General features: G+C 44.1%; 1 protein-coding gene across 1 annotated transcript; it reads right to left on the bottom strand.

Moving 5' to 3' along the window:
- Positions 1 to 3155: 3155 nt before the first annotated feature.
- POLR1B (RNA polymerase I subunit B) lies at positions 3156 to 26803 on the bottom strand. The gene is made up of 15 exons (XM_060170042.1): positions 26591 to 26803; positions 23233 to 23400; positions 22837 to 22983; positions 20466 to 20598; positions 17805 to 17941; positions 16709 to 16932; positions 15958 to 16129; positions 12849 to 13020; positions 11801 to 12082; positions 10548 to 10681; positions 9108 to 9278; positions 8162 to 8318; positions 5667 to 5863; positions 4998 to 5251; positions 3156 to 4106 (listed from the first exon to the last, which is right to left on the bottom strand). The coding sequence occupies exons 1-15, from the start codon at positions 26765 to 26767 to the stop codon at positions 3224 to 3226; spliced, it is 3408 nt and encodes a 1135-aa protein (XP_060026025.1). The 5' UTR covers positions 26768 to 26803; the 3' UTR covers positions 3156 to 3223.
- Positions 26804 to 27064: the final 261 nt, after the last annotated feature.

Here is a 27064-nt window from a genome sequence, read left to right as displayed (position 1 = left end):
CCTGCAGGTTCCTGCCGTGCTCTCAGGCCTGTATTAAGGTGCCGGGCAGAGGAGGTTTTGGGGAAGAGGTGGAAGCTGTGGCTGTGTCCTAGAGAAGCTACCGAAACAGCCTTCCTGAGTGATGGCAGGCACGCTGCAGGTGAGGAGGACGCGGTGCCCTCATGAGGGCGGACTCAGACTCTTCTGCTCCCTGGGAGCAGGGGAGCAGCTCCCTCCTGGGGACCAGTCTTAGACAAGACCTCCGCCGCCCACCCAGTGCAACTCCTTTCCTCGTGCACTGGGCTGCTGGGGCTCCCGTGGGCCTGGCCCCCTCCTCAGCACTGCCCGAGCCTTCCTTACCCGCTGCAGGTTCACGGGGTGCGAGGCTTAGTTTCATAAGCAGCAGCTGATGAATGGGTCCCAGTGCCCTACTCCTTCCTCCAGGTCCTCCAGAGCTGTGGGCCAAAAGGAGGCCAAAGGAGGCGCACAGAAACCGGTCACAGATGCAGGGCATTTTTTTTTCTTTTTTTTGGCCGTGCCGCAAGGCTTGCAAGGTCTTAGTTCCCTAACCAGGGATTGAACCTGGGCCCTTGCTGGTGAAAGTGCAGAGTCCTAACCACTGGACCGCCAGGGAATTCCCCCTGCTTAGCCTTTAAAGTGCATTTGATGTTTCCAACAGAACTTGGCACCTCGTGGGAAGGAAAAAGGAAGCATGGGAAGGGTTAATTAGGTGGTTTGGTTCTCTGACAGCCAGTCTGGGCCCCTTCACCTCCCCCTCACTGATCCCAATGGAGGGACCTAAATGTCACAGTTAGAGCCCATGCTATTCAACGGTGTGCCCCACCAGGCACTGAGCTTCGGCTGTGGAAGTTTCCTGAGGTTGTTGAACAGTCTGCCACAAACTAGGTAGGCAGAAACGTGTTCTCTCACAGTTCAGGCCAGAAGTCCAGAATCAAGGTGCTGGCAGGTTGATTCCTTCGGGAGACGGGGAGAATCTGTTCCAGGCCTGTTTCCAGCTTCTGGTGGTTGCCAGCAGTCCTTGGCCCTCCTCAGCTGGTAGACACACTGCAGTCCTGTGATGTGGCCTCTTTTACCACAAGACAGATGGGAAGGAGTCACAAGTGGCTTCTCATTAGTGTCCTGACTGCCAGAGGGACTGAGTGCTGTGAATCTACCCCACAGATTTGTCTTTGTCTCCAAGTGGGCTGGGCCTGGAGGTCTGACTTCTAGCAGGACCCAGGGACGGGTACTGCCAGGAACCAAAATCTGTCATTCAATTGTGTATTTACTTCTTTCATTTAAGGTACTCATAATAAATTCTTTAATTATGCAACACTTCATTCATGGTTATAAGTAACTTATTCAGTTTTACATTTAGCTCTGTCTTCCCATTGAAGGTACTTTTCTCCGCTTTTCATAGAGTTGCATAACATTAATTCAATCTTTTGAGTATATTTTTCCTTTAAGTAGATTTTTTGCTTGTTCTCCTATTTATTAAGATTATATACCTATATATATTTACACATGAATTTCACACGCACGTACAGATCTTGTATATACCATTCTTACTTGAGCAAATACATTCATCTGGGTTCACCAACCCCCATTTACAGATACAAATCATCAGTGCTGCATATGGCAGTCTGTCTCAGCAGACACCCATGTGTTCTGCCAGCAATCCATTCACAGGGGAAAACCTTTCAGGCTCATTTCTAAATCCTTCCTTTTAATAGGTACAACTGCTTATATTCTCATACTCCAGACACATCATTTGTGTTCACAAACACTTCATTTATAGATAAAAACACATCACTCATTCTCATTAGATACACTCGTTGTTGTTATACCAACATTCAGTTCAGAGACAAGTAACCTATCATTCAGTGTTGTGTACACCGCTTTTCTTTGAGTGGATATATTCCTTTCCATTCTAACCACATTTTATTCCAGGGACCCACAATACGCATTGTACATAGGCGTTTTCTCTCTGTAGACACCTCCTCTTGTTTCTGTTTTCTACCAACGTTCCATGTATAGATATATTTTGCATCATTCTCTTTTGCGTATAAATCCTTTCAGTAGTTACATTCATTTAGATTCATAAACTCTTCATTCAGGGAGATATAAAAGTATAATTCAAGTATGTATATGGAAATGTCTTATGTTAATATATTATTGTTCTGCCAACATTCCATTCATAGAGATACACAGCATATAATTGTGTGTATAGTTTTTCCCAATCTACAATAGTTTATTCTAAAAAATGTCATTCGTTCTTATGTTCAGGTATTTCCTTTGAGTAGACAATTTTGTTTTATACAAACTGTCCATTCATAGATATACTTCATATCATTCCGTGTTGAGTATAGCTCTTTTTAGATACATTTTTGTTCTAGTCACATATAGAATTCAGTCTTGAGTTGTATTTTTCTATGTGTTTTAGCAGCCATTCACTCATAAACATGTTACACACACCATTCAGTTTTATTGCTCTTTCCTTCAATAAATACATTATTTTTTGTTACACCAAGACCCAGTTTCTGGAGACACATTATCGATCTTTTGAACAACTGTTTTTTATGGGGCGATATATTCATCTGTGTTCTATCCATAGTCCATAGGGTAGATATCAAGTTCAGTGTTCTTACCGTAAAAACACCAAGAAACAAAACCAAACCAACCACCCCCAGGAGAACAAGGAACCCTTTGGAGGTGACACTTATTACCATGATTGTGATCGTTCACAAGTGTGTGCACATGTTCAAACGCACCAAATTATATACATTAAATATGTGCAGTTTTTGGTATAACCATTACACCTCAAAAAAGCTGCTAAAAATTTTTCTACCTTTGTTTTTACTTTAAGAAAATACAAAATTACATATATATGGCTTACACTGTTTATTTCTATTGGGCTGCTCTGCTCTACATGGACAAATAAATGTTTGACTGTCACTGCCTGCTGAAAGCAGGATATGAAGAACCTGGGGGTGGAAAGACTTTCCCCTGAATATCCTTCTATTTATCAGTGTTATCACTTTTAAAGAGCAACAAATACACTGAAAGTCATCTTCAGCAGTTATTATACCAGAGCAACTCAGAAACTCTGCATTCTTAGTTGCCAGGTCTTGGTTGAGCACTCTTAACCTTGAAAAACTCGAGTAACTATTAACAGCTTCAATGAACTAAAGTTACATTTTGTTTTAATCTGATAGCAATCTTGACCCAAAAGGCCAGCGTCAAGTTAAACGATATCCAGTTTCACTTTGATGTTCATAGCTGCCAGTTCAGCTACAAAATACCGAAAGACGTAAGGCACGGAAACAGTGTCGATGGTGTCACTGCGGTTACACAGAGTACAGTTGTACTTCCTGTTGCGCATGGTGGACCACGATGGGGGTGGCTTCTCCAACAGCGGGGAGAGCAAACTACCACACTTCACACACACGTGGGCTACAGACCGATCCGAGCAGTTGAAGAGCCGGTCGTGAAGGAGAAAAGATGTACCATGAGCTAAAAGGGCGTCCCGCTCCATCTCCCCAAAACGGATTCCACCCTGGACGTTTCTTCCCCCGATAGGCTGGTTAGTGACTTTGTCTCTGGCTCCTGTTGTCCTAACTTGGAATTTGTCTGAGACCATGTGGCGTAAGCGTTGGTAATAAACCACACCTATGAAGATGTCTGCATCCAGCTCTAGCCCACTGATGCCACTATACAACCTCTCAGTGCCATAGTAGTTGTAGCCAGCAGCCTTCAACATCTCACCAAAGTACTCCAGGGCCGAGTTCTCCTCTGAGAAGATGAAGGGCGTAGCATCATGGCAGAGACCATGTAAAGCTGCAGACTTCCCTGCCATACTCTCAATCAACATACCGATGGTCATGCGGGATGGAAAACCGTGAGGATTGAACAGAATGTCTGGAACCATCCCGCTCTCAGTGAATGGCATGTCCTCAACTGGCCACAGTCTGCTCAAGATGCCCTTCTGCCCATGACGACTGGCAAATTTATCCCCGATAGTTGGGTTCCGAGGGACTCTCATCGTGATGCAAACACACTTGAATTTGCCATTTCCAGTGTCATTACTGCACACTTTGATGTTATCCACAATACAATTTTCTTTACTCCTAGGAAAAAATAAACCGGACAAAATGTCAAAATGTATAGAGATACTAAGTTTTACTGATATAGTTAGCGCTTCATAAAGGATATTTGCAGAACTTATTCTCACCTCTATTCTCCAATACAGATAGAGCTGGTATCCCTAAAAGTATATTTATGAATAGGGCTACTGATTATGTTCACTAGAGAACTGTGTTCATCTGAAAGAATACTAGCAAGAAAGGCAGCTGAAGACCTACTACTGAAACCAATTTTACAGCTGTAAAATAAGCTTAAAAATTTTATTTTTATTAAGAGGTATAATGAACTCAATATTTTAGCTGGGAAACATTACTAACAACATGTCCAAGAGAGATGCTCAAGTTTGAATAATATAGTTTTAAAATAAATCACAGATTAACTGATCAATTGTAGTAGACTGACAAGAAAAGTAGAAAAACAAAGGCAGTACAACAGACCACAGAACTCTGTCTCATTTAAGAAATGTCCATTCAGTTAATAACTAAGCTACCGCTTATAATAACTAAGCTACCGCTTAACTGAATGTCCATTCAGTTAATAACTAAGCTACCTCCAAAAATTCTCCTGTTGAAAAATAACTTGCATTGACCTCCAGCAATTTCACTCAGAAACAGCCTTTAAGAAACAGCACTGGTGGGCTTCCCTGGTGGCGCAGTGGTTGAGAGTCCGCCTGCCGACACAGGGGACATGGGTTCATGCCCCGGTCCAGGAAGATCCCACATGCCGCGGAGCGGCTGGGCCTGTGAGCCATGGCCGCTAAGCCTGCGTGTCCGGAGCCTGTGCTCCACGATGGGAGAGGCCACAACAGTGAGAGGCCCGTGTGCCGAAAAAACAAAAAACAAACAAAAAAAACAGCACTGGTTATGCGAACTTACTTATAGTACATCACAAAGCTTTCCCCGGTGTTGAGGTTTACGTAGCTGTAATATGGATCTCCATACTGCAGTTGTGCTCCAATAAATGGTAATCCATCATCATCCAACTTCTGCAGAATCCGTGGGTCACCAGGTTTGACTCCAAAGACCAGACTATCATCTCCTTGTTTGATTTTTTCAGACAGATCTATACACTCGGACTTGTAGACACTTCCGTGGGCAAAGCCTCGTTCCCAAGAGGCCTTATTCACAATCTGTGAAGTCAAAGAATCATTAAGAGACTGAGACCAAATGAGAGTTTTCAAAATAAACCCGGTTAGAATTACAACTGGTTTAGGCATTTGATTTTAAAACTATCCACATTTCCTAAATCACCTATGCTATTAAAATCCAGACACAATAAAGGTAGATATTTCCAAGACTACATTCATTCGACATCTACTCATACCATGCACTCAAACAGGCAGGCTATATGCATATGAATATCTAGTGATATCCCTCAAGGCTTGTCACTTTTAACTTAGACCAGGAATTAACTATTTAACAGAATAGCCATGCACCAAATACTAGGCACTCGGGCACACAAGAAATACTCCTTCAGTGATCTGATGGTAAACAAAGAAGTTAAAAACGAAGAAGGATGGAACTACGTCTCCTGGTAGAACTTACCATGGCATCTTCCATATCATAGCCAGTGTAAGAAATAACAGCAACAATGGCATTTGTCCCAATCGGATAGTTATCCATGTCATAATAATCATACATGTATGGTCGCACTAAAGGGCTCTGTGGAGTCTGAAGACGATACAGTTTATTATCTGACCGGTCTTGAAAAGTGAGGAGTGGAAAGCCCATAGTCTGCTTACCTACAAAGGGAAAAAAATTAGTATTTCGTTTTTTCCTCCTTGATTATAAAGGTGACATATAAAATTGGAAACTAAATATTCATCATAGGGGAATGAATAAATAAATTAATCATGCTGGTTATGTTTACTACAGACTAATACTTGGGGTGAAAATGAAGTAGACAAGTGTGTATCAACATGACCCGTGAAAACAATGCTGAATGAGAAAAAGTACAGAATGACATTTAATATGATGCATTCATGTACATTTGCCACACATCCCAATTCTAGACCTAGTTTATGGATACACATGTAATAAAAGCATAAAAAGGGGATGTAAAGGATATATACAAACTACAGGATATTACTACTACTGGGGGGAGAGATGGAGTGACAGTAACTACTACCTAAGTAGATTACTTTCACACACACACACACACACACACACACACACACACACACACACACAGAGTAAGATGTTGGTATTTGTAAATTGTGCATAGTGAGGTAGGTACGGGGGCAGGTAAGACGCTTCTTTGTACTACTACCTTACAGTACAGAGAATCAATTCAAGACAAAATGATTTTAGGGCTTCCCTGGTGGCGCAGTGGTTGAGAGTCCGCCTGCCGATGCAGGGGACACGGGTTCGTGCCCCGGTCCGGGAAGATCCCACATGCCGCGGAGCGGCTGGGCCCGTGAGCCATGGCCGCTGAGCCTGCGCGTCCGGAGCCTGTGCTCCGCAACAGGAGAGGCCACAACAGCGAGAGCCCCGCGTTCCGCAAAAAAAACCCAAAATGATTTTAAAAGCTAAAATAAATAAATATATACACGGGAATTTTTTTAAAAAGGGAGACTTCTAGTTTCCAGTATATAGAGAGATATTCCTACAATATCACCCCCAACATGTAAGTATAAAATCCAGAAAAGAGAATCAACTACATACATATACACACTACCTGAAAGCACTGAAATGTAATAAAAAATAGAAATTAGAGAGGGATTAACATTTGGACAAAAGCAACTTCAGAGTGAATTTCCAGTTTTTTCAGTTTTTAATGTCTTGTTTCTTCTTTAATTTTTTACCGGATGGCTCAGTCAGTGTAGCGGCTAAAGCTCAGAAACCCACAGTCTTATTGGCTTGAAGAATCAAGGAGCAGAGTTCAGAGCACGACAGCAATTGGAAACGTAAGGGGGGAAATTTCAGAAAGGAGAGAACCATAAAGGGAGAGCCTCACATTCTGCATATAAACTGAGTCCAAATCTTTGGTGGACTCCGTCCAGCACTATGTGTGGTGGGACAGACATGGGCAGCCTACCTAAGGCTGAAGAGTGCACTTCAACAGCTGTTCAGCTGACTTCCAGCAATCTAAAAACCAGCCCTCTTCCAAGGAACAGAAGAGAATCTAGTCTTTACAACATATTTTCTGTCCACAATCCAATCCAATATTATTAGACATACAAAGAAACAGGAAAACGTGCCCAAGACTCAAGAAATATGCAATCAATGGAGCTGATCCTGAGATGACCCAAATGTTGGAATTGGCAGACGATGATTTAAAAATACCTGTTATAACTATGCTCATGTAATGGAAAATATGTTCACGATGAATGAAGATCAGACTCTCAGATAAAACAGAAACTATAAAAATGAAACAAATGGAAGCTCTAAGCTAAAAAATTAACTTTCTGAAATAAAAATGCACTAGATGACAGTGAATATGATAGATCAATAAAAATGATCCAATCTGAAGAAAAAAAGATTGAAAAAAGAGAACAAAAATCCAGTGGCTTATGGGACAACACTAAAAGGCATAACATATATGATGCATAACTGAAGTCTCGGGAGATGAGAGAATGAGGCAGAAGCAATATTTTTAGAAATAATGGCAGAAAACCATACAGATTTAATTTTTTAAAACAGATTTAAGGGACTTCCCCGGTGGCGCAGTGGTTAAGAATCTGCCTGCCAACGCAGGGGACACGGGTTCGAGCCCTGGTCCAGGAAGATCCCACATGCCGTGGAGCAACTAAGCCCGTGTGCCACAACTACCGAGCCTGCGCTCTAGAGCCCGCAAGCCACAACTACTGAAGCCCGAGCGCCTAGAGCCTGTGCTCCACAACAAGAGAAACCACCACAATGAGAAGCCCGCGCACCGCAACAAAGAGTAGCCCCGGCTCACCGCAACTAGAGAAAGCCAGCGTGCAGCAACGAAGACCCAACCCAGCCAAAAATAAAAAGTAAATAAAATAAATAAATTTTAAAAAGAAACTACAAGGCCTTTTCTTCTGTGACTACCACCACCTTCCCCTCCACCTTACCCATCTGGCACTGGTACATGTTTCTTGGACTTTGGTTGTGATCAGAGAAAGGGATGAAGTTGGCGATCACACTCAGCAGGCTGTGAGGGAAGAGCTCCTGGTGGGTGGTAACGCCAGCCAAAACCTCATCCTCAAAGACAGCAACGTTCATGAAGATCTGGAAAAGAGGAAGGACGAGGAAGTTCAACATACAAAATAACTGTGACTGCTAACACGTATTAGCTCTATCTCTCAGAGTTTAGTTCTCACAGACTTGAAAGAAAAACTTCCCACCCAGTATCATGAACACTGAAGGGATCCACAGTTAGAAATACCACATGCCTTACACACTTCATTCTAAATCTACCCTGGTCCAATCGTGAAGGGAGACAGGAAGGAGGAACATTTTTTTTAAAGTAGCACAAAGCCCAGAGTTTGCAACTGCAGAAATGTAGGCAAAGATTGAGAGCGGTTCTAACGGAACGTTTCAGTCTCACCACCCGAGGCAGAGCTGGCTGCCAAGGAACGTGGGGAGTTGAGCGGGATGGGAAAGGCAAGTCATGTGACTGCCAACCCTCTCTCAAGTTTGATGAGCATGAAAACTGCTTCATGCTGGTCACAGAAGAGGCAGAAAATAAGCTTTGACTTTCTTTCAAATGCCCCAATTGTAATTATAACAGTTACACCTTTTTTTTTTGCGATACACGGGCCTCTCACTGCTGTGGCCTCTTCCGCTGCGGAGCACAGGTTCCAGACGCGCAGGCTCAGCGGCCATGGCTCACGGGCCCAGCCGCTCCGCAGCATGTGGGAGCTTCCCGGACCGGGGCACGAACCCGCGTCCCCTGCATCGGCAGGCGGACTCTCAACCACTGCGCCACCAGGGAAGCCCCAGTAACACTTTTAAAAAAGAAATAGTTACTAAGTCTCTGAAAGTTGCATACTATACAATCACACATAGTCTATGTACCTGTTCCATAGTTCCAATTAGTTCTTCTTTGCCCAATTCCAAGTTCTGCACAGGCCGCACCAGTCTACAAGGAGTGGTAAAAAGGTACAATCCTGGGTACAGACTTGGTTTTCCTGTCATGGGGACCAGGACCACCTCCATCCAGGGAGGAATTCTTTTTTCTCTCAAAACCTGTTCTCAAAAAAAAAAAAAAAAAAAAAAGAGTTCAATTAAGAATAAATGAAGTATTTTACATCTATCTCCCCTGCCATCCAGGAGGTGGGTATAGTGGAGAAGCAGATCAAATGTGAAAAGCAACATCTTTAGAATTAAATCAGTTTTGCAGGTAACAAACCTAGTGCCCTGCCAGTCTCAACCCCACACAGATGGCCGTTCGCCCCATATCCAGAGTTGGCAAAGGCCCTACTTTCTTGGGGGCTCAGTCCCAGTATCAGGCAAACTGCGTACAACTGAGACTGGGGAAAAGGTAAACCAAGGATGTGTGTGTAGACATACTAAATGAAATTCTATCCTCTGATGTCTACAACATAGATTACTGGGGACGTTCATGGCGGTCCAGTGGCTAAGACTCTGAGCTCCCACTGCAGAGGGCTCAGGTTCGATGCCTGGTCAGGGAACTAGATCCCACATGCCACAAGTAAGAGGTCACATGCCGCAACTAAAAGATCCTGTATGCCGCAACGAAGATCCCGTGTGCCTCGACTAAGAACTGGCACAGCCAAATAAATAAATACTGAAACAATAAATAAATAAATAATGTACAGATGACTGGTGTTATTTTAAAATGTATTCAGTGAAAAGGCGGCACGGGGGATCTTCCCGAACCGGGGCACGAACCCGTGTCCCCTGCATTGGCAGGCGGACTCTCAACCACTGCACCACCAGGGAAGCCCTCTACTTAAAAAAAAATGTATTTCAAGGGACTTCCCTGGTGGTCCAGTGGTTAAGACTCTGCGCTCCCAATGCAGGGAGCACGGATTCAATCCCTGGTTGGGGAACTAAGAACGACGTGCTGCATGGAACGGCCTTTAAAAAAAAAAAAAGGTATCTCAGGACCCAGAAGGCAACAGGTTACGACTTGTATCTTGTATAGTTTCAATATTACTTGAAATATAAAGTCCATATTTCAAGGTCCCCTATATGCCACTAGTATTTACCAAGAAAAAAAAAGTTAAAAGTGTGTTAGATTAATAGACTAGGGCCTCAATGAAACCACCAAAAAAAAAGTACAGGTCAAATACCTGTCACTGACCCTAACTGATGACGTCAGTACAAGGCAAGATGCTGCCACCAGAGGGAATGTATGGGCACTTTTGTAATTAGCTTCTGACCTCCAGACCCCTTGACACTCGAGAATGACCTGGGGCTACCTGAACAACTAGAAAATGACTGAAAACCTAAGACGGAAGGACAGAACAATTCACAGAGACTCAAGATCACCTTAAAATGTCGGAGAGAATCGGCAATGCCAGGAGCAAGCTCCTTATCCGCCCAGCCAACCATGACACCGTCCAGCAGGACAGGGTAGCACTCGCTGTATGGCCGATGTGGCGCTCCATCAACTGGAGTGACGCCTGGTGAAGCGAGGAAACGGAATGATCACATCAGGATGCTTTTCCCAACATTTAACTTTCCCTCCACATTCAACAAGTGCTTCATCATTTTAGCTATCTAGTCATCTTGTCTCTAAACCGGAATGTTTTTGTATTGCCTGAGTAAATATCTAAATCATTTCAGCAAGGACCCCCCAAATCTACTGTCTCTAATTGCCGGTGAGGAGAGGAGCAGGGGGACAGAGGTTTAAGGGAGGCTTTTCCCTGTGCACCTTTTGTATTTTGCTTTCTGAGCCATGTAAACATATTAACTTTTTCCCCAAAATCTAATTACCTTTGATCTTCATTGTTCACATATCACAAATTTGCCTACTAGCTAAACTTTATTTGTAACCCCAATATCCATACTAGTGGCGCTTTTTTGATCATTTGAGGACATGCAGTGAAAATTTTGAATCGCCGGATACATGTGTTCCCAGCTGAGCTCAAACCAGGTGACGCGCTGTCTGTTTCAGCTCATACTGTAAACAAGCGTCCTTTCCGCACTCTGTTCAGTGCCATGTTTTTTGCATCTTTGTGCTTTTGTTGGTGATTCTGCTGTTTATAATGGCCTTCAAGCACAGTGTGAAAGTGCTGGTTCCTAAGCATGAGGCCGTGCTGCGCCTTATGGAAAAACGTGTTAGATAAGCTCATCGTTACAGTGCTGTTGGCCGAGAGCTCAATATTAATGAATCAACAATATACATTAAATAAGGCGTCTTTAAACAGAAACACACATAAAGCAAGACTATGTACCAGCTGATGAAAACGCTGTGACAAGAGGCTCACGGGAACCTAATCTTTTGTTTCCCCAGGAACAACGGCTCAGTATCTGCTAATTCAGTGCCAGTGGTGACTTTACAGAAGTACTGCAAATACCAAGAATCGACTCTAATTAAATAAAGAATGCTCTTCCATGAGCCATCAACACCTTCTGGAGATAGCAAGTGCTTTACAAAATGTCACAGGTTATCCACAGTGTTTCACCCATTGCCCTTACAAGAATTCTCTGCTCAGTCCCCAAAGAAGCACAACTTAATAGCTTTGCACCTGTTAAAACCCACACAAGCAAACAAGACAAGACTGCTGTACACCACCTACCCAAGTTGCAGAGCAAAGCTGGGATAGATGCTGTGTACACAAACTGTGTGACGACCTCACATATGGTGGTTAAGTGGTTCATCAGACCACAGGGCTCCCCGTCGGGGGTGTGCACGGGGCAAAGGAAACCCCAGGACTCCGGCAGCAGCCTGCGTACTGTGGTGGTCCGCATCTTGGCAAAATCTGCCCCTCTGTGCACACAGCGGAAATGGGAGAGATAGCGTATGAAGTTCAGCTTGTCAGCCACAACACAAAGTCCGGAATCTTGCAGGAAGCCGAGACCTTAATAAAACAAATGTCATTGAAAATGGGCTAAACTTAAGGAAAAAAAAAAAAAAAGCCTATCTTTTACTGGAGGCTCTGATAAGATAAAACCTCAGAGTACACTAGGGATCACAGAGTGGGTTATCACAAAGTTTACTCAGTTATCACAAAGTTTACTCAGCTCTGGTGAGGGGAAGAGCTTAAAAACATAGTAAAAATCCCCAGATTTCACAAACTGTATTAGCCTCGACAGTTTCTCCATCTCCTCTATGCTATCTCCTTTGTGGGAAAACATTAAATGAGTAATAAAACAGCAAGTAATTAAATGGGATTCATCCAAGAGGGCTGGATAACACACAAGCATTTGTTAGCCCTTAAGGAATCTGCACCAGTATCATTTGTTTAAAAAAAAAGATTTCCGGGCCCTCAATAACCACTTTTTAAAGTTTTCCAGTCATTCTAATACAACTGGTTTAGGGATGCGCACGTCTGACAACCCTCCCAGACAACCCATCTAGTTAACCTTTCCTCAGAGATCTAAGCTTTCTTTAGTTTTCTAGAAAGAGGCGCAGGAAATGCATTTGATCATTAAAATTAGATTTCAACTATACAGACAGACTGTCTACAGCCCAATATACACCTGTCAAAATTTACAACATGAAATCTGTCTTTAACGAGTAAGAAGTTCACTTTTGAAAAGAATCTCTCTCAGCAATATATAAATCTACATTAAGCAAATAATTTGAAAATCATAACTAAATGAAGCCTCTCTATTTAATTTCACCTGTTTTAGAACGTAGATTCCCAGTAGCAAGAAGATATTCAAATGGTTTTGTAAGGTCTGTTCCCAGAGTAAAAATCTTCATCAAATTTTCAGTGTTTAAGGACACATTGGTCTTCTGGGCCTTCTTGTCTACAGCTATTTTAATAGATGCTAACCAAGCTTCCAATTTTTCCTGAAATAAGAAAAACTTTAAATTTTTAGGTATTTTAATGAGCACAAGTTGGATATTTACTCTTACATAACCTGCACATCCATAACAACAGCCCACTAATTCGTACGTTTGACACGGAAAACTTCTAAACTATAAACCTGAAAAAACAGCTTTTCAAAGTACTATTGCAGCTCAGGCATTTCTTAAGACAGAAGATACAGACTTCCGCAGTGCTGAGGTTCGCCTCGGCACTGTGGGCAGCTGGCTGGATAGTTCTTTGTGACGAGGGGCTGTTCTGTGAGCTGTGGGATGTTACCGCAGCATCCCTGGCCCTTACCCACAAAAACGCCTCCAGACACTCTCAAAGGTCCCTTGGGGTGGAACAAAATCGCTCCCAGTCGAGATTACCCACACTAATGGAAAAGAACAGAAACTGGTTTGCCTGGGCCTTAGAAAAGTTTTTAATTCAAATGCTCTTATCAAACAATCGCAAGACCTTCAACCCCAGAAACAGGCAACAACAACAAAGCCCTGAGACAAAGCAGCAGCCCGAAGTCCCCAAATGACACCCAACACACAGGACCCGACTGACAAGCCAGTAGGAAAGACCGACACGTTCTTCTCATATAAAAGTTGAAACATAATGGAAAAGGAAGAGAAAACAAAAGAGAAAAGAGGAAAGAAGTCAGAGATGAGGAACAGAGATGTGGGTAAAATGCTCTGGAACCGGAGACGGGGAGGCGGAAAGAGTGAGCTAAACTTTCCTCCTGGGTCAGAGGCCTGCCCGTGGTCTCTTCGAGGTTAGCTAGCATTTACTGGGCACGTACAACAAGCTGGCGCTCTGCATGGTTACTTCAGCCTCACAACAAACTCTTCCTCAGGAAGCACGGCATTACAGGACCTCTGAAAACCCATGGGCCAAATGTACTTCAGTATTAAGAACTTTTTAGGCTTCCGAAAGGTGACAGGCACACAGACCTTTTATTACCTAATACCCATGATGGAGACTGAGGCACGGGCTCATAATCGAACACGTTTCTACCCTGAAACACAAACTGTCATACTAAGTAGAGCAAATGCAAGTTACAAACAGCCTCCTGTTGGTTCGGATCAGGTTTTGATGCCAACTCTTATTGTTTTTTTTGGTTCTCATACTTTCTGGATCTGGAATTGCAGGTGAGCGATTGTGGACCTGTCTGTGCGGTCTGCACACTCAGTACAAGCAGAAGCAAGCGAGAGCCCTCCAGGAAGCCTTCCCATGAGGCTCACCAGCCTCTCTGGGAAAAGGGCTAAGGTAGAGATGGGCGGACAAGCCTATGAAGAGCGACGCAGCGCTGAGAAGGAGGTACAGCATCTCCCCATCTGCTCTCACACTTCAGAGCGGAATCGCTTCAGCATCCCTCACTCCCCAACCCTGTTAAGCAGCCTCGGACCCAATCACAGGGACCTCAGTCTCTGTGGCAACACTCACTGAGATGGTTATACAAGCCTGTCATTCGTATCAGGTCACTGTCGTGAACCTTCTGAAGATTGCTTTCATGTCCCGAATTCAGAGGTTTAAAAGCTTGAGTATAACGGAGGCAAAGGTAAGGAAATCAGACACTTTTAAGCAATGAATTCTCTGAAAAAGTCCCAAGTTTCCTTTCCTCTGTTGCTGAAACAGGTCACCTTGGTAATGTCGTGCAAGTGAAGGTACTTCTAACATGCCCAGCTCGCAACGAACCCACATGCTTCAGTTTAAGGAGGGAAATGTAAATTAGTCTTTAAAGGTGACTGAAACTTCTGCCTGATTTGAATTTTTATCAGGGAAATGCTAGACTACCAAAATTTCTCAATCTAATTTTATAGACAGAGCAGACAGAAACAAAAGTTATTACCTTCAAGTAAGAATTTAATTATTGACCAGATTAGGAACTTGGAGATTTTTACTTCAGTCCTCTCCATCTTCCCTGCCGTTGTTTTGTTATCTCTTAGATTAAATCTTTTTTAGGGATGATATTCAAAATATAAAATGCTACCAAGTCAACTTGCTTATACAATTATTTTTGTGTCATGCCAACATTCTCTCCCAACACACACAGAGTTCTCATTATTTACAGTAATTGTGTCCTATCCTGTCTCTGTGAGCACTGCATTGGCGAGCACAGAAGCACTGCTCCTAGGGGAAATGCAGGGTTAGACTTCAGGGAGTCTCTGGTCATTGACAACGTTTTCGTCAACTGATCGATACATGACCTCGTTTTTTGTGTTTGTTGAGAGACACCTTAGTTTATTCTGTTGATTCGTTACCACTGGGCTCAGAGCAAACAGCACCGTAACTCATGCCTGAACAAAGCCTGTCAAGTGTTTTCTCCATAAGGAACGTCGCAGCCTTCTTACACTTAGGAACACTAGACAGTACTTCAGCACTGAGCCTGGGGGTCACTTTAAACAGCAAAATCACCAACAGAAAGCACAAAACTGTGAAAAGCGTGGCAGTAGAGATCCTTGTTTACAGCTCATCAGACCTCAGCTGGGGCCATGAACATCAGGAAACTCCAGTTCTTTAGCACCTGTGCATGTCTGCAAATGATCACAGGAGTGCTGACACTGCTGGCGTTCCAAATAAATTTTAGCGAGTAGGTGAATTCACAAGTACAGACTCTGTGAATAATGGCGACTGACTGGATGTGTGTATATAGGCCAGTTACACTTTATCATTAATGTTATGACCAAGATTTGATAGTGTCTTTATTTAGCTTCTATAAAAACATTAAAGACATTTCTGAACTTGGCCAAGCTAAGATCTGTAAGTCCGTTACTGCTAAACAAACAAACAAAAAGTAGAAGAAAAAAAAAAAGACTACATAAAATGGCCAAACGAGAAATTTTAAACGTGCAGGAAACAATACTGCTGGAAATGGCCACGTCATCCCACAAGAGGTACGACTGCTCTGGGGTGAAGCAGCCTGCATTTACCTTCAGAAACATGAGGAAGAGCTGCCCGGGGGTCAGGACCTCTTGATTCACTAAACTGTCAGGATTCTCCTCCATGCACTCTCCTTTGGCTAAAGCAAAGAGCTTCCGGGTCATGAGACAAAGCACATAAAACTTTTCAGTGTTGGATTTCAAGTGGATACAGATGCACTGGCTGCCAAAAGAGAAAGAAAAAGCTTAGAACGATTCAGCCGCCGATACTACTCGATGTCCTACTGAATTCAGCTTCTCAGCTGCACTGGCCATTCAGATGCTCAGCGTGTGGCTCGTGGATACAGATGGGACAGCGCTGGTCTAGAGCAGGGCTCCTTTAATAACTACACAGTGGTTACAGAAGACCAGGTCCTAGCCTTGGGGAGATAAAGGGACGTGATGCCTGCAACTTTCAAGGATGCAGAAAGAAAAACGCTGATGATATGCAGAGAAAGCAACAAAGCAAAGTGGTAAAAATATTAAGAACTAGTGAACGAGAGTGTCCAATGTACTATTTTTGCAGCAATTCTGGAAGTCTGAAGTTATTTCAAAAGTTTTAAAGTACAACACAAGGTATGAAGCTACCAGAAAAAAAAAAAGGCGAGGATGACTGCAGAAACAAAGCTGGGCCCTACTTTGCTCTAAGCCAGAACCCTACCCCCAGGGCCATTCTGATTCCCAGATGACTCACCAGCCCCAGCTACATCAATACAAGGAAGCATGGACACCTTCCACCCCCAATAAACAAAAGCACACATACCTGAAGAGAAACTCTGCAGCGTGTTCATTTGGGTACCAGTCAGGAAGACTGAGTTTTACTCTGAAGCGTTCCCCCAGATAGCTAAGGACCTGTTTTTGTGTGGAACATCCCTCTTCCATTACAATCCTTAACATCTGAGAAACAGAGTTCCTAAAGAAAGAGTCATCTTCCTTTCCTTTGATGAGCTCCTGAAAAATCTGATAATCGGAAAAGCTGACAAGTGCCTAGAAAAGAAAAAAAGGTTCTTTTTTAAAATTGCTAATAACTAAACCATCTTAATCATTTAGTAACCATTCTGTTTTTGTTTTTTTTTTTAATACCCGAGAAAAATTAGCACTCCGCTATCGCTGAATCTAAGTGAGCTCTTCAAAATCAGGGCGATGCTTGTATGACAGACACCAAGATGGTCCCACGATCCTCACCTCCCGGTATCCACAACCCAGTGTGACCGATGGAACATGGTGGAAAAGCTGAAGCATGACTCTCAAGGCAGGGTCTCAAGGGCCCTCCAGCTCCCGCCTTGCTCTCCTGGCTAACTCTCTGGGGAAGACAGCTGCCTCAAAGCAGCCTGTGCAAAGGCCCACGTGGAGAAGAACTGAGACCTCCTGCCAACAGCCCACAGTGACTTGCCAGCCATGAGGGAACCGCCTCGGAAGGGGATCCTCCAGCCCCGGGCAAGCCTTCCAAACAACTGTAGCCCCCGCTGACATCTCACGGCAACCTCCGGAGACCCCGGCCAGAGCTGCCCAAATCTGCAGCCACTTCCAAACTCCTGACCGCAGAAACTGTGAGAGAAATGTTTAGCGATGTTTTAGCCACTGCCTTTTAAGTTAACTTTTTTTGTTGGTGGCCGCGCCACGTGGCTTGCAGGATCTTAGTTCCCCAAGCAATGATCGAACCCAGGCCCTCGGCAATGAAAGCGAGGAGTCCTAACCATTGGACCACCGGGAAATTCCCTGAGGTAACTTATTATGGAGCAGTAGTAGATGCCAGCACAGCATGAACTCTGATGAGGACAACCTATATCCATCCTGCACAGGACACCACTTGCAATGACTCACTCCCTAACGAGAGAAGTATATTCAGTAAGTCACACCTTAAGTGCAAATCCCAAAGGAAAAAAAAACAGTTCTTTCCGGTAAATAAAGTTCAACATAACCGTGCCATTTTCCAAGTAGTGAAGGTTCATATTGACGGCGGAATGTTCTTCCCTCACACAGTGCATCGAAACTCCTATTTAAACAAACAGAGCAAATGGTCAGAAACTCAGCAACACTACCACTTAGCATGCATGGCTACAATTAGAGACTGATTTTTAGCTCAATTATAAGAATAAATTGTTTAACTACAGGGCTCGTGAATGCAAAATGCTATCTTGTGAAGCCAGCCACTGTCACGGAGAGTGATCAAACAGAGGCCAGGTCACTGTCAGCCAGAGACCGAGGGGAGTGCCACATACCCTGAACCAGAAGAGTTCCGAGGCCTGTACCTACACCTGGCCAAGTCAGCATCCTTCAGCACCGTAAGCAGTAAAATAAATACATGTGTTCATTCAGTTTGAAAAAAAACTGAACACAGTAGAAAGGTTTCCCACTATGAAATTATAACACAGAAATGCTTAACAGAAAAACAAAAAATTATACATATATGGGAGAAAAATATCAAAGACTCTGTTTGGATGCATCTACTTTTTAATATCGGGTGGACCAAAACGTGCCTTCGGTTTTTAAGTAAAAATAAAAGACATATTTTTCGTTTTCACCAAGAACTTTATTGAACAACGTATTCACCCTTTTGCTGCACTACCTTCTGCCATTTTTCAGGCAACTTCATAATTCCATCTTCCCAAAACTTATCTTTTTAAGCAAAGAACTGTTCCAGGTGCCTTTTGCAGTCTTCCAGGGAACTGAAATTTTTTTCATTAAGAGAATTTTGGGGCTTCCCTGGTGGCGCAGTGGTTAAGAATCCACCTGCCAATGCAGGGAACACGGGTTTGAGCCCTGGTCCAGGAAGATCCCACATGCCACGGAGCAACTAAGCCCCTGCGCCACAACTACTGAGCCTACGCTCTGGAGCCCGCGAGCCACAACTACCGAGCCCACGTGCTACAACTACTGAAGGCTGCGTGCCTAGAGCCCATGCTCCGCAACAAGAGAAGCCACTGCAATGAGAAGCCCGTGCGCTGCAACGAAGAGTAGCCCCTGCTCACCGCAACTAGAGAAAGCCCGCGCACAGCAACAAAGTCCCAACGCAGCCAAAAATAAATTTATAAAAAAAAAAAAGAGAGAGAATTTTGTAAAGACCAAAGTAAATGGCAATCCGAAGGAGCAATGTGTGGTGAATACGGAGGGTGAATCAGAACTTCCAGCCAAGCTATAACAGTTTTGAGTGGTCATCAAAGAAACATGCGGTCTTGCATTATCCTGATGGAAGACTATGTGTTTTCTGTTGACTAATTCCAGACGCTTTTTGTCGAGTGCCGCTTTCAGGTGGTCTAACTGGGAGCAGTACTTGTTGGAACCAATCGTTTGGTTTTCCGGAAGGAGCTCGTAATAGAGGACTCCCTTCCAATCCCACCATATACACAACATCACCTTTATTGGATGAAGACCGGCCTTTCGTGTGGTTGGTGGTGGTTGATTTCACTTGCCCCATGATCTCTTCTGTTCCACATTACTGTACAGTATCCACTTTTCATCGCCCATCACAATTTGTTTTAAAAACGGAATGTTTTCATTACATTTCAGTAGCGAATCGCATGCAGAAATAAGGTCAAGAAAGTTTTTTTCGCTTAACTTACGTGGAACCCAAACATCAAACCGATTCACATAACCAAGCTGATGCAAATGATTTTCAACACTTGATTTGGATATTTTGAGTATGTCAGCTATCTCCCGCGTGGCATAATGTTGATTTTTAAAAATTTATTTATTTTATTTATTAATTTTTGGCTGCCTTGGGTCTTCGTTGCTGTGCGCAGGCTTTCTCTAGTTGCGGCAAGTGGGGGCTACTCTTCGTTGTGGTGTGCAGACTTCCTATTATGGTGGCTTCTCTTGTTGCAGAGCATGGACTCTAGGTGCGCGGGCTTCAGTAGTTGTGGCACGTGGGCTCCGTAGCTGTGGCTCACGGGGTCCAGAGCACAGGCTCAGTAGTTGTGGCACACGGGCTTAGTTGCTCCGTGGCATGTGGGATCTTCCTGGACCAGGGCTCAAACCCGTGTCCCCTGCATTGGCAGGTGGATTCTTAACCACTGCGCCACCAGGGAAGTCCTATAACGTTAATTTTTCTCAATTAATGTCTCGATTTGATCGCTATCAACTTCAACTGGTCTACCCGACTGTGGAGCATCGTCCAGAGAAATCTCCAGCACGAAACTTTGCAAACCACTTCTGACACATTCAATCAGTCATGGCACCTTCTCCACACACTGCACAAATATTTTTTTGCGTTTCAGTTGCGTTTTTACCTTTCTTGAAATAATAAAACATAATATGCTGAAAAATGTTGATTTTTTTCTTTCATCTTGAATATTAAAATGGCTACACAAAAATTCACTAATTTTGATGTCTTTTTTTAAATGCACGCTGATATGACAGCTGTCAAATACAATCTAACAGAATTGTTTCGAATGAAGTTTAAGACAACTAACTGCTATTAGAGCCATCTTACGGAAAAAAACAAACGAACCTTTTGGCCGACCCAATAAAATAGCTTAAATTTTTCTAAAAGAACATTCCAAAAAATCACTACAACTTACCATACTGAGTATAGCCAGGCCCTCTGCTCTTCCATTTTGGTCTTACCATCGCGATGGGGAAATTTCTGCGAGGCATAATCAACATTCGGATGACTTTTTCGATGCCATTGATTATAAAATAGCCTCCCATTTCCTGCCAAAGAGACGAATTAAAATCTGTTAAACAAAGATATATAACCACCCGTAAACATGAAACTGACCAACTGCAATCACCACCGTCATTCGTAAACAGATGCGCAGAAGAGGTGCACTCGGGCAAGAGGAACTGTGGATCCCTTGGAAACTGCAGACTTTATTAAGTCTTCTTAAGCACATTAAAACGGCTGTAGAGGGCTTCCCTGGTGGCGCAGTGGCTGAGAGTCCGCCTGCCAATGCAGGGGACACGGGTTTGAGCCCTGGTCCAGGAAGATCCCACATGCCGCGGAGTGGCTGGACCCGTGAGCCGTGGCCGCTGAGCCTGCGCGTCCGGAGCCTGTGCTCCGCAACAGGAGAGGCCACAGCAGTGAGAGGCCCGCGTACCGCAAAACAAACAAACAAAAACAAGTTACTCCAAAGAGAAGTCTAAAGATGAAAACAGTAATCGTTTAGCTTCCAGACAAGTATGGCTTCTTGAATAAGTTAAAAAGCTTTTGACTGTATGAAAGCTCTGGAAACCAGAAATTTGGATTAGCTAAATAGGAAAATATTTTTACTATTTAATTTTTAATAAGTTAATAGAACGTTTCTGTAATAAATAAGGAGCTACTATGAAGCAGGCATATCACGCTGAGTGCTCTTTGTCAGCATAACATTTAATCCCATAATAATGAGAGAGAGCTATACGCCCATTTCAGAAGAGAAAACTGAGGCTCAGGGAGATTAAATTTCCCAAAGGTGCGGGACTGGTAAGCGGAACAGCTGGATGTCAAACCCAGATCTGCCACCAAAACCCTCTTCCCACCACACAACACAGCCCCCTGTTGTAAGCAGAGTCTGCTGGTCTTTTTTTTTTTTTTACATCTTTATTGGAGTATAATTGCTTTACAATGGTGTGTTAGTTCCTGCTTTATAACAAAGTGAATCAGTTATACATACACATATGTTCCCACATCTCTTCCCTCTTGCGTCTCCTTCCCTCCCACCCTCCCTACCCCACCTCTCCAGGCGGTCACAAAGCACCGAGCTGATCTCCCTGTGCTATGCAGCTGCTTCCCACTAGCTATCTACCTTATGTTTGGTAGTGTATGTATGTCCATGCCTCTCTCTCGCTTCGTCACAGCTTACCCTTCCTGCTCCCCATATCCTCAAGTCCATTCTCTAGTAGGTCTGTGTCTTTCTTCCTGTCTTACCCCTAGGTTCTTCATGACATTTTTTCCCCCTAAATTCCATATATATGTGTTAGCATACGGTATTTGTCTTTCTCTTTCTGACTTACTTCACTCTGTATAACAGACTCTAGGTCTATCCACCTCATTACAAATAGCTCAATTTCGTTTCTTTTTATGGCTGAGTAATATTCCATTGTATATATGTGTCACATCTTCTTTAGCCATTCATCCAATGACGGACACTTAGGTTGTTTCCATCTCCTGGCTATTCTAAATAGAGCTGCAATGAACATTTTGGTACATGACTCTTTTTTTTTTTTTTGGCGGTACGCAGGCCTCTCACTGTTGTGGGCTCTCCCGTTGCGGAGCACAGGCTCCGGACGCACAGGCTCAGCGGCCATGGCTCACGGGCCCAGCCGCTCCGCGGCATGTGGGATCTTCCCGGACCGGGGCACGAACCCGTGTCCCCTGCATCGGCAGGCGGACTCTCAACCACTGCGCCACCAGGGAAGCCCTACATGACTCTTTTTGAATTATGGTTTTCTCAGGGTATATGCCCAGTAGTGGGATTGCTGGGTCATATGGTAGTTCTATTTGTAGTTTTTGCATGTCTTGATTACTTCAACTTAATACTGCAAAGCCACCTAACAGGGCTTGAATGGAAGGTATATGAAGCATTTAATACGTCCACAGAATCTGACTGTGGGTAAAGCAGACATTTGAGACAGATATGTGGGTTAAGACAGCTTTAAAAAAACCAAATACATATCTAAATATGTATCAGTTGGTAGGAAAAACCTACCAATTCTTTCCCCATAATAATCATATTCTCTAACTGGAGTGGTTTTTTTTTCATACATTGTCTCATGTGAGACTCATTATGAGGCCTATGCAGTGTGCAGACAAAACATCAATGCCCCACGTTACCTATCCAGAGACTGAAGCAGAGAAAGAAATCCGGACACCCCTCCCCCACTCCCGACAAGCTTCCCGTTCTCTCTCTCCCAGCTCCGGCGCTTTCTACTGTCACCTGGCCTTTGACTGCATGGGACCCCTGTAGGTACCTCTGCTTCCTCGTGGTGCTGGATGAGGGCTTTTGGAGGAAGGTTGTATAAGTTGCAAAGCTTGGATTTCACCATGATGGGAACATAGCCAAGGAACTGTTTAATGATTCCTTTTGAGATTCCATTCACTGCCCAGCTGATATCGGCCTAAATGAAAATAAGAGAGAGAAAAAAATTATTTCGTACAAAAGGAAATATCCAGATCTACAAGATGAGTATTTGAAGAGATTAGGCAGAAGACCATACACTAAATGATTTTATGCTTCAGATTGAAAAGATGGCATCTCTTGGATGACAGCACTAAGAAAGTAGAATTCTGGTATAAACTGTGTTAGGCACCAGGCTTATTCTCAAACATGTACAGTGTGCAAGTCATACACTGTCTCTTGTACTCACCGTCAGCTTTCCCCGGTAGGTGCTCCTTCGGCCCCGGCATTCTGCTGGATAAACATTGAGCTCTTTACAGATGCTCCCTTTTGGAACTGTGGGTGGACTGATGACAGCATCCACAATAGTAAGAGAGATCCGCTCATCTTTGAAAGCAAATTCAAAGGGAGGGATGGCCTGAAACACAATTCACACTGTTAGCTGCTTGCATTTCCAAGGTATTTTTTCTCTAAGACTCTTTCAAATCCCATGTGTTCTATAAGCATTGATGGCTATAATGCTAATGTGACACATCTGAAAAACAGCTAAAGCTACATCCAGTCTACTCATATCCTAAGTACCTAAAACTGTAATGCATTAACAAGATTTTTTTTGACTGTCTACTACATGTCCGATTCTGTAGCAGGTTCTAGGGATACAGCTGTGTACAGAACAAAGCTGTTCTCTGAACCAAGTGCTTGACTTCTCTATTCTTATATATAATAAACACACACACACACACACATCTATTCTTTTTCAGTTTCTTTTCCATTATAGTTTATTACAAGATATCGAGTATAGTTAGTTCCCTGTGCTATACAGTAGGTCCTTGATGTTTACCTGTTTTATATATAGTAGTGTGTATATGTTAATCTCAAACTCCTAATTTCTCCCCCACCCCTCCCATTTGTACCTTGTACCCGCTGCATGCAAGACAAATGGGACTCCTGCCAACAGAGCAAGGATACAGACACACCCTACTGATTTAGCAACAGACACTCTAATAATGCCATTCTTTAGGCTGATCTTTGTACATTTCATTCCACGGTGGCCTCACACTGAAGCCAGAGCCATGCAAGGGGTTGGTGGTGGTCACGGTGGTTCTTCCCCTTCCACAGCAGTTGCTTCTTTGTACCACTCCCCGGGGGGAGCGCTGCTGAACTGAGGAAGGGGCATCACTGAGTTCTCCTACGTATTAACTCTAAACAACCTCCTGGCCTTAGTGCTGAAATAGCAAGAATGCCAAAAATGGAGCTAAGAATACGAGGGAGGTTCTTCCGCCTCACGTGAGTTCAACTGACCTTTTCTAAACTTTAAAATTTTATCTAAAGCTGTTATTTTAGAATTCAGTATTTTATTCTAAAATAAAAATTTAACATATTTCCTATTTCAGGATAGAGCAATAGTTTACAAAAGGAGATTAGAAGATTCACTTTCTCCAGCCATTTGCTGCACTATCTATATCTCAACGCAGCCAATTCTCATTATTCAAGATAGTTACGGCCCATCAAGTCACCGCAAGCGCTGAATCAGTGAATTCTGAACCTCTGTTCTCAGGGGAAATACAAAGTTAGGTTCCTGCCAGTCTCTGATCACAGCATTTCATTAACTGATCAATACATAACCTTGCTTTATGTGGGTTTCTTTCTTTCTTTTTTTTTTCTAAAAAAAACATTTATTTATTTTGGCTGCACCGGCTCTTAGCTGCAGCACCCGGGATCTTTGTTGCAGCGTGTTTAGTTGCAGCACGCGGGATCTTTAGTTGCAGCATGCATGTGGGATCTAGTTCCCTGACCAGGGATTGAACCTGGGCCCCCTGCATTGGGAGCACAGAGTCTTACCCGCTGGACCACCAGGGAATTCCCTTTATGTGTTTCTACTTAGGAACATCTTATTTAATACATACCGTGGTTCATTCACACTGATCTCACAGCCATCAGCACTAGCTCATGGCTGAACAAAGGTTATCTAATATACATTTTCTCTGAAGGCACATCACAGCCTTCTCACACTTAGCAACATTACACAGCACTTCAGCACTACACATGATGTCTGTTTTAAACAGCAAAATCACCAACAAAAAGAACATAATAAGAACGTGAAAAACGGAAGAAACTTTGAAAAGAACACTTTGAATCTGCTGGAAAAAAATGAGCATCTCTCTCTTACTATCTCATTATTTTTAGTATAAGAACTTGAAACAAGAAAGCAGGAGTGTCGCCTTATCGTACCTGAGTTGGGATGGCTGTACAATGGGCAACTCAAATTTTTTGTCCCTGCAGATGTTGGCGAGTACTGGTTTGGGGGTTACAAATAAACTTTAGCAAGTAGGCAATTCACAAACGTGACAGACATATCAACTTGCACTCACAGATGGAGGAAATCTACTCCAAAGAAACTGGGCAAAACAAGATCCGGTGAAGGCTATTTTCCCCTTGGTTTTGTAAACATTAGTCATTTACCTTACTGTGCTTCATGGAACAACATTTTCAAAAACTAAATTGCAGCGTCGTTATCTGGGTCAGATTTTCTTCATGTATTTCAACCAAAACAACATATCAAAAGAGACTGACTATACAAGCAGAGTTGAGAATCCAGCTGTCTTCTAATAAGCCAAACATTAAAAAGATACACAAAAGTATCATTCATCTACTAATTTCATTTTTGCTTTAGCAAATATTTTTTATAAAAAGTTAATATAAAATTGGTCTCTTTTTCAATGAATTAGTATTTTTAAGATTTCTCAATTTCAGTTTCTAATAGAGTACACAAAAGCTCTTTGGGAATCGCTCAAGAACTTGAGGAGTGGAAAGGGGTCCTGGGACCATCGGAGACTGGCGCAGCTCTCCCCATTCTCTCCACCCCTCCCACCGTGCAAGCCCTACCCAACAAAAGCACAGGGTAGAGTTCCCTTGAGCGCTGCTCCTTCACATCCCCTGGAGGGAACGCACTTTCCTCTTCAATTCTTGTACACCTGGACTAGCTGGACCTCCCCTGTGCTCCCCGAGTACCATGCGGCCGCCCCTTGTCCGAGCAGTGCTCAAGTGTACCGGCACCGACTGCCTTCACAGTTCCACCTCCTCACCCTTAGAGCCCAGTGCCTGGAGACAAGGGGATGCTTACTAATGAGACCCTCCCCCCACCATCTTCACCTGAACGCCGGCACCGTGACCCTCTAGACCAATCACTTTAATGTGGAGCAAATGCTGTGTAATGATGGTACCAATCACTTCCCGTGGACCAAATGGTTCCTACGGAACCTTTTTTTTATGCCTCACTGATACCCTCCTCAACACAGACCCGCGCTGAGCCTACCTAGCACGGTCAAGGAGTTACAACTATTTGAAATTATACTGCGACCTCCCAGCCCTCTCTCTGGGACCCCTGCCCGCGGCATGTGCCCCATTCCCCCCGCCTCCTGGATCTCCCCCTCCCAGGCCCCGAGCCTCAATCACCTCTCCCCCGGCCCTCCTCCAACGCCTCACAAGCCCCCCACCCCTATCCTCGCCGGGCCCCCTCTCCTCCGCCCGCCTGGAGCAGGGGCTAGGGCCGCAGGCGAACCCAGAGCTGAGGGGAGCCTGGGTTCGCCTGAGGACGCCGCGCTCACCTGCACCGCGTGGCTGAGCCCCTCGCGCACAGCGTAGTTGAAGGACTCGACATGCGCCCGCGTCAGCTCCTGCAACGCTGGCTGTTGCTGCTCCCGCGGGATCCCGTAAGAGGGGTCGGTCAAGTGCTTTAGGCTGGGCCCGCTGGGTAGGTGCCGCCATCGGCCGTCGGGATCCATGAGTCCGCCTGCACACCGGATGCCGGCAACAGCTTCACACGCGCCGGAAAGCATGGCCGGCGCCGGGCGCCTTCGGCTTGCTGGGAAATGTAGTTCCTCTTTTTCCTCCGGCCCTGGGTCCTCCGATTTTACGGGGTCGACTTGAAACCAATACCGTGGAGCGAATGGGCCAGTTGAAACCTGTGCAGAGTGGGGGACTCGCCCGGCCTCCTTTCTTCCACCGCCCCCTCCCATATCCCCCTTCCGCGAGACGCCAAAGGCGGGAATCCGCTCCACGGGCAATTCCACGTGTGACCT

This window comes from Lagenorhynchus albirostris, chromosome 13 (genome assembly GCF_949774975.1).
Source record: "Lagenorhynchus albirostris chromosome 13, mLagAlb1.1, whole genome shotgun sequence".
NCBI lineage: Eukaryota > Metazoa > Chordata > Mammalia > Artiodactyla > Delphinidae > Lagenorhynchus > Lagenorhynchus albirostris.
The sequence above is the reverse complement of the archived record's forward strand: the minus strand, read 5'-3'. Positions and strand labels throughout refer to the sequence as shown.

Excerpts from the sequence above, each read along its gene's own strand:
- POLR1B (XM_060170042.1), bottom strand. The coding sequence starts at position 26,767 with ATGGATCCCGACGGCCGATGGCGGCACCTACCCAGCGGGCCCAGCCTA. Across the intron at positions 17,942-20,465 it reads GCCTGGCTATACTCAGTATG|GAGTTTCGATGCACTGTGTG; the intron begins GTAAGTTGTAGT and ends TTGTTTAAATAG. Across the intron at positions 10,682-11,800 it reads AGCTTTGCTCTGCAACTTGG|GCGTCACTCCAGTTGATGGA; the intron begins GTAGGTGGTGTA and ends TCGCTTCACCAG.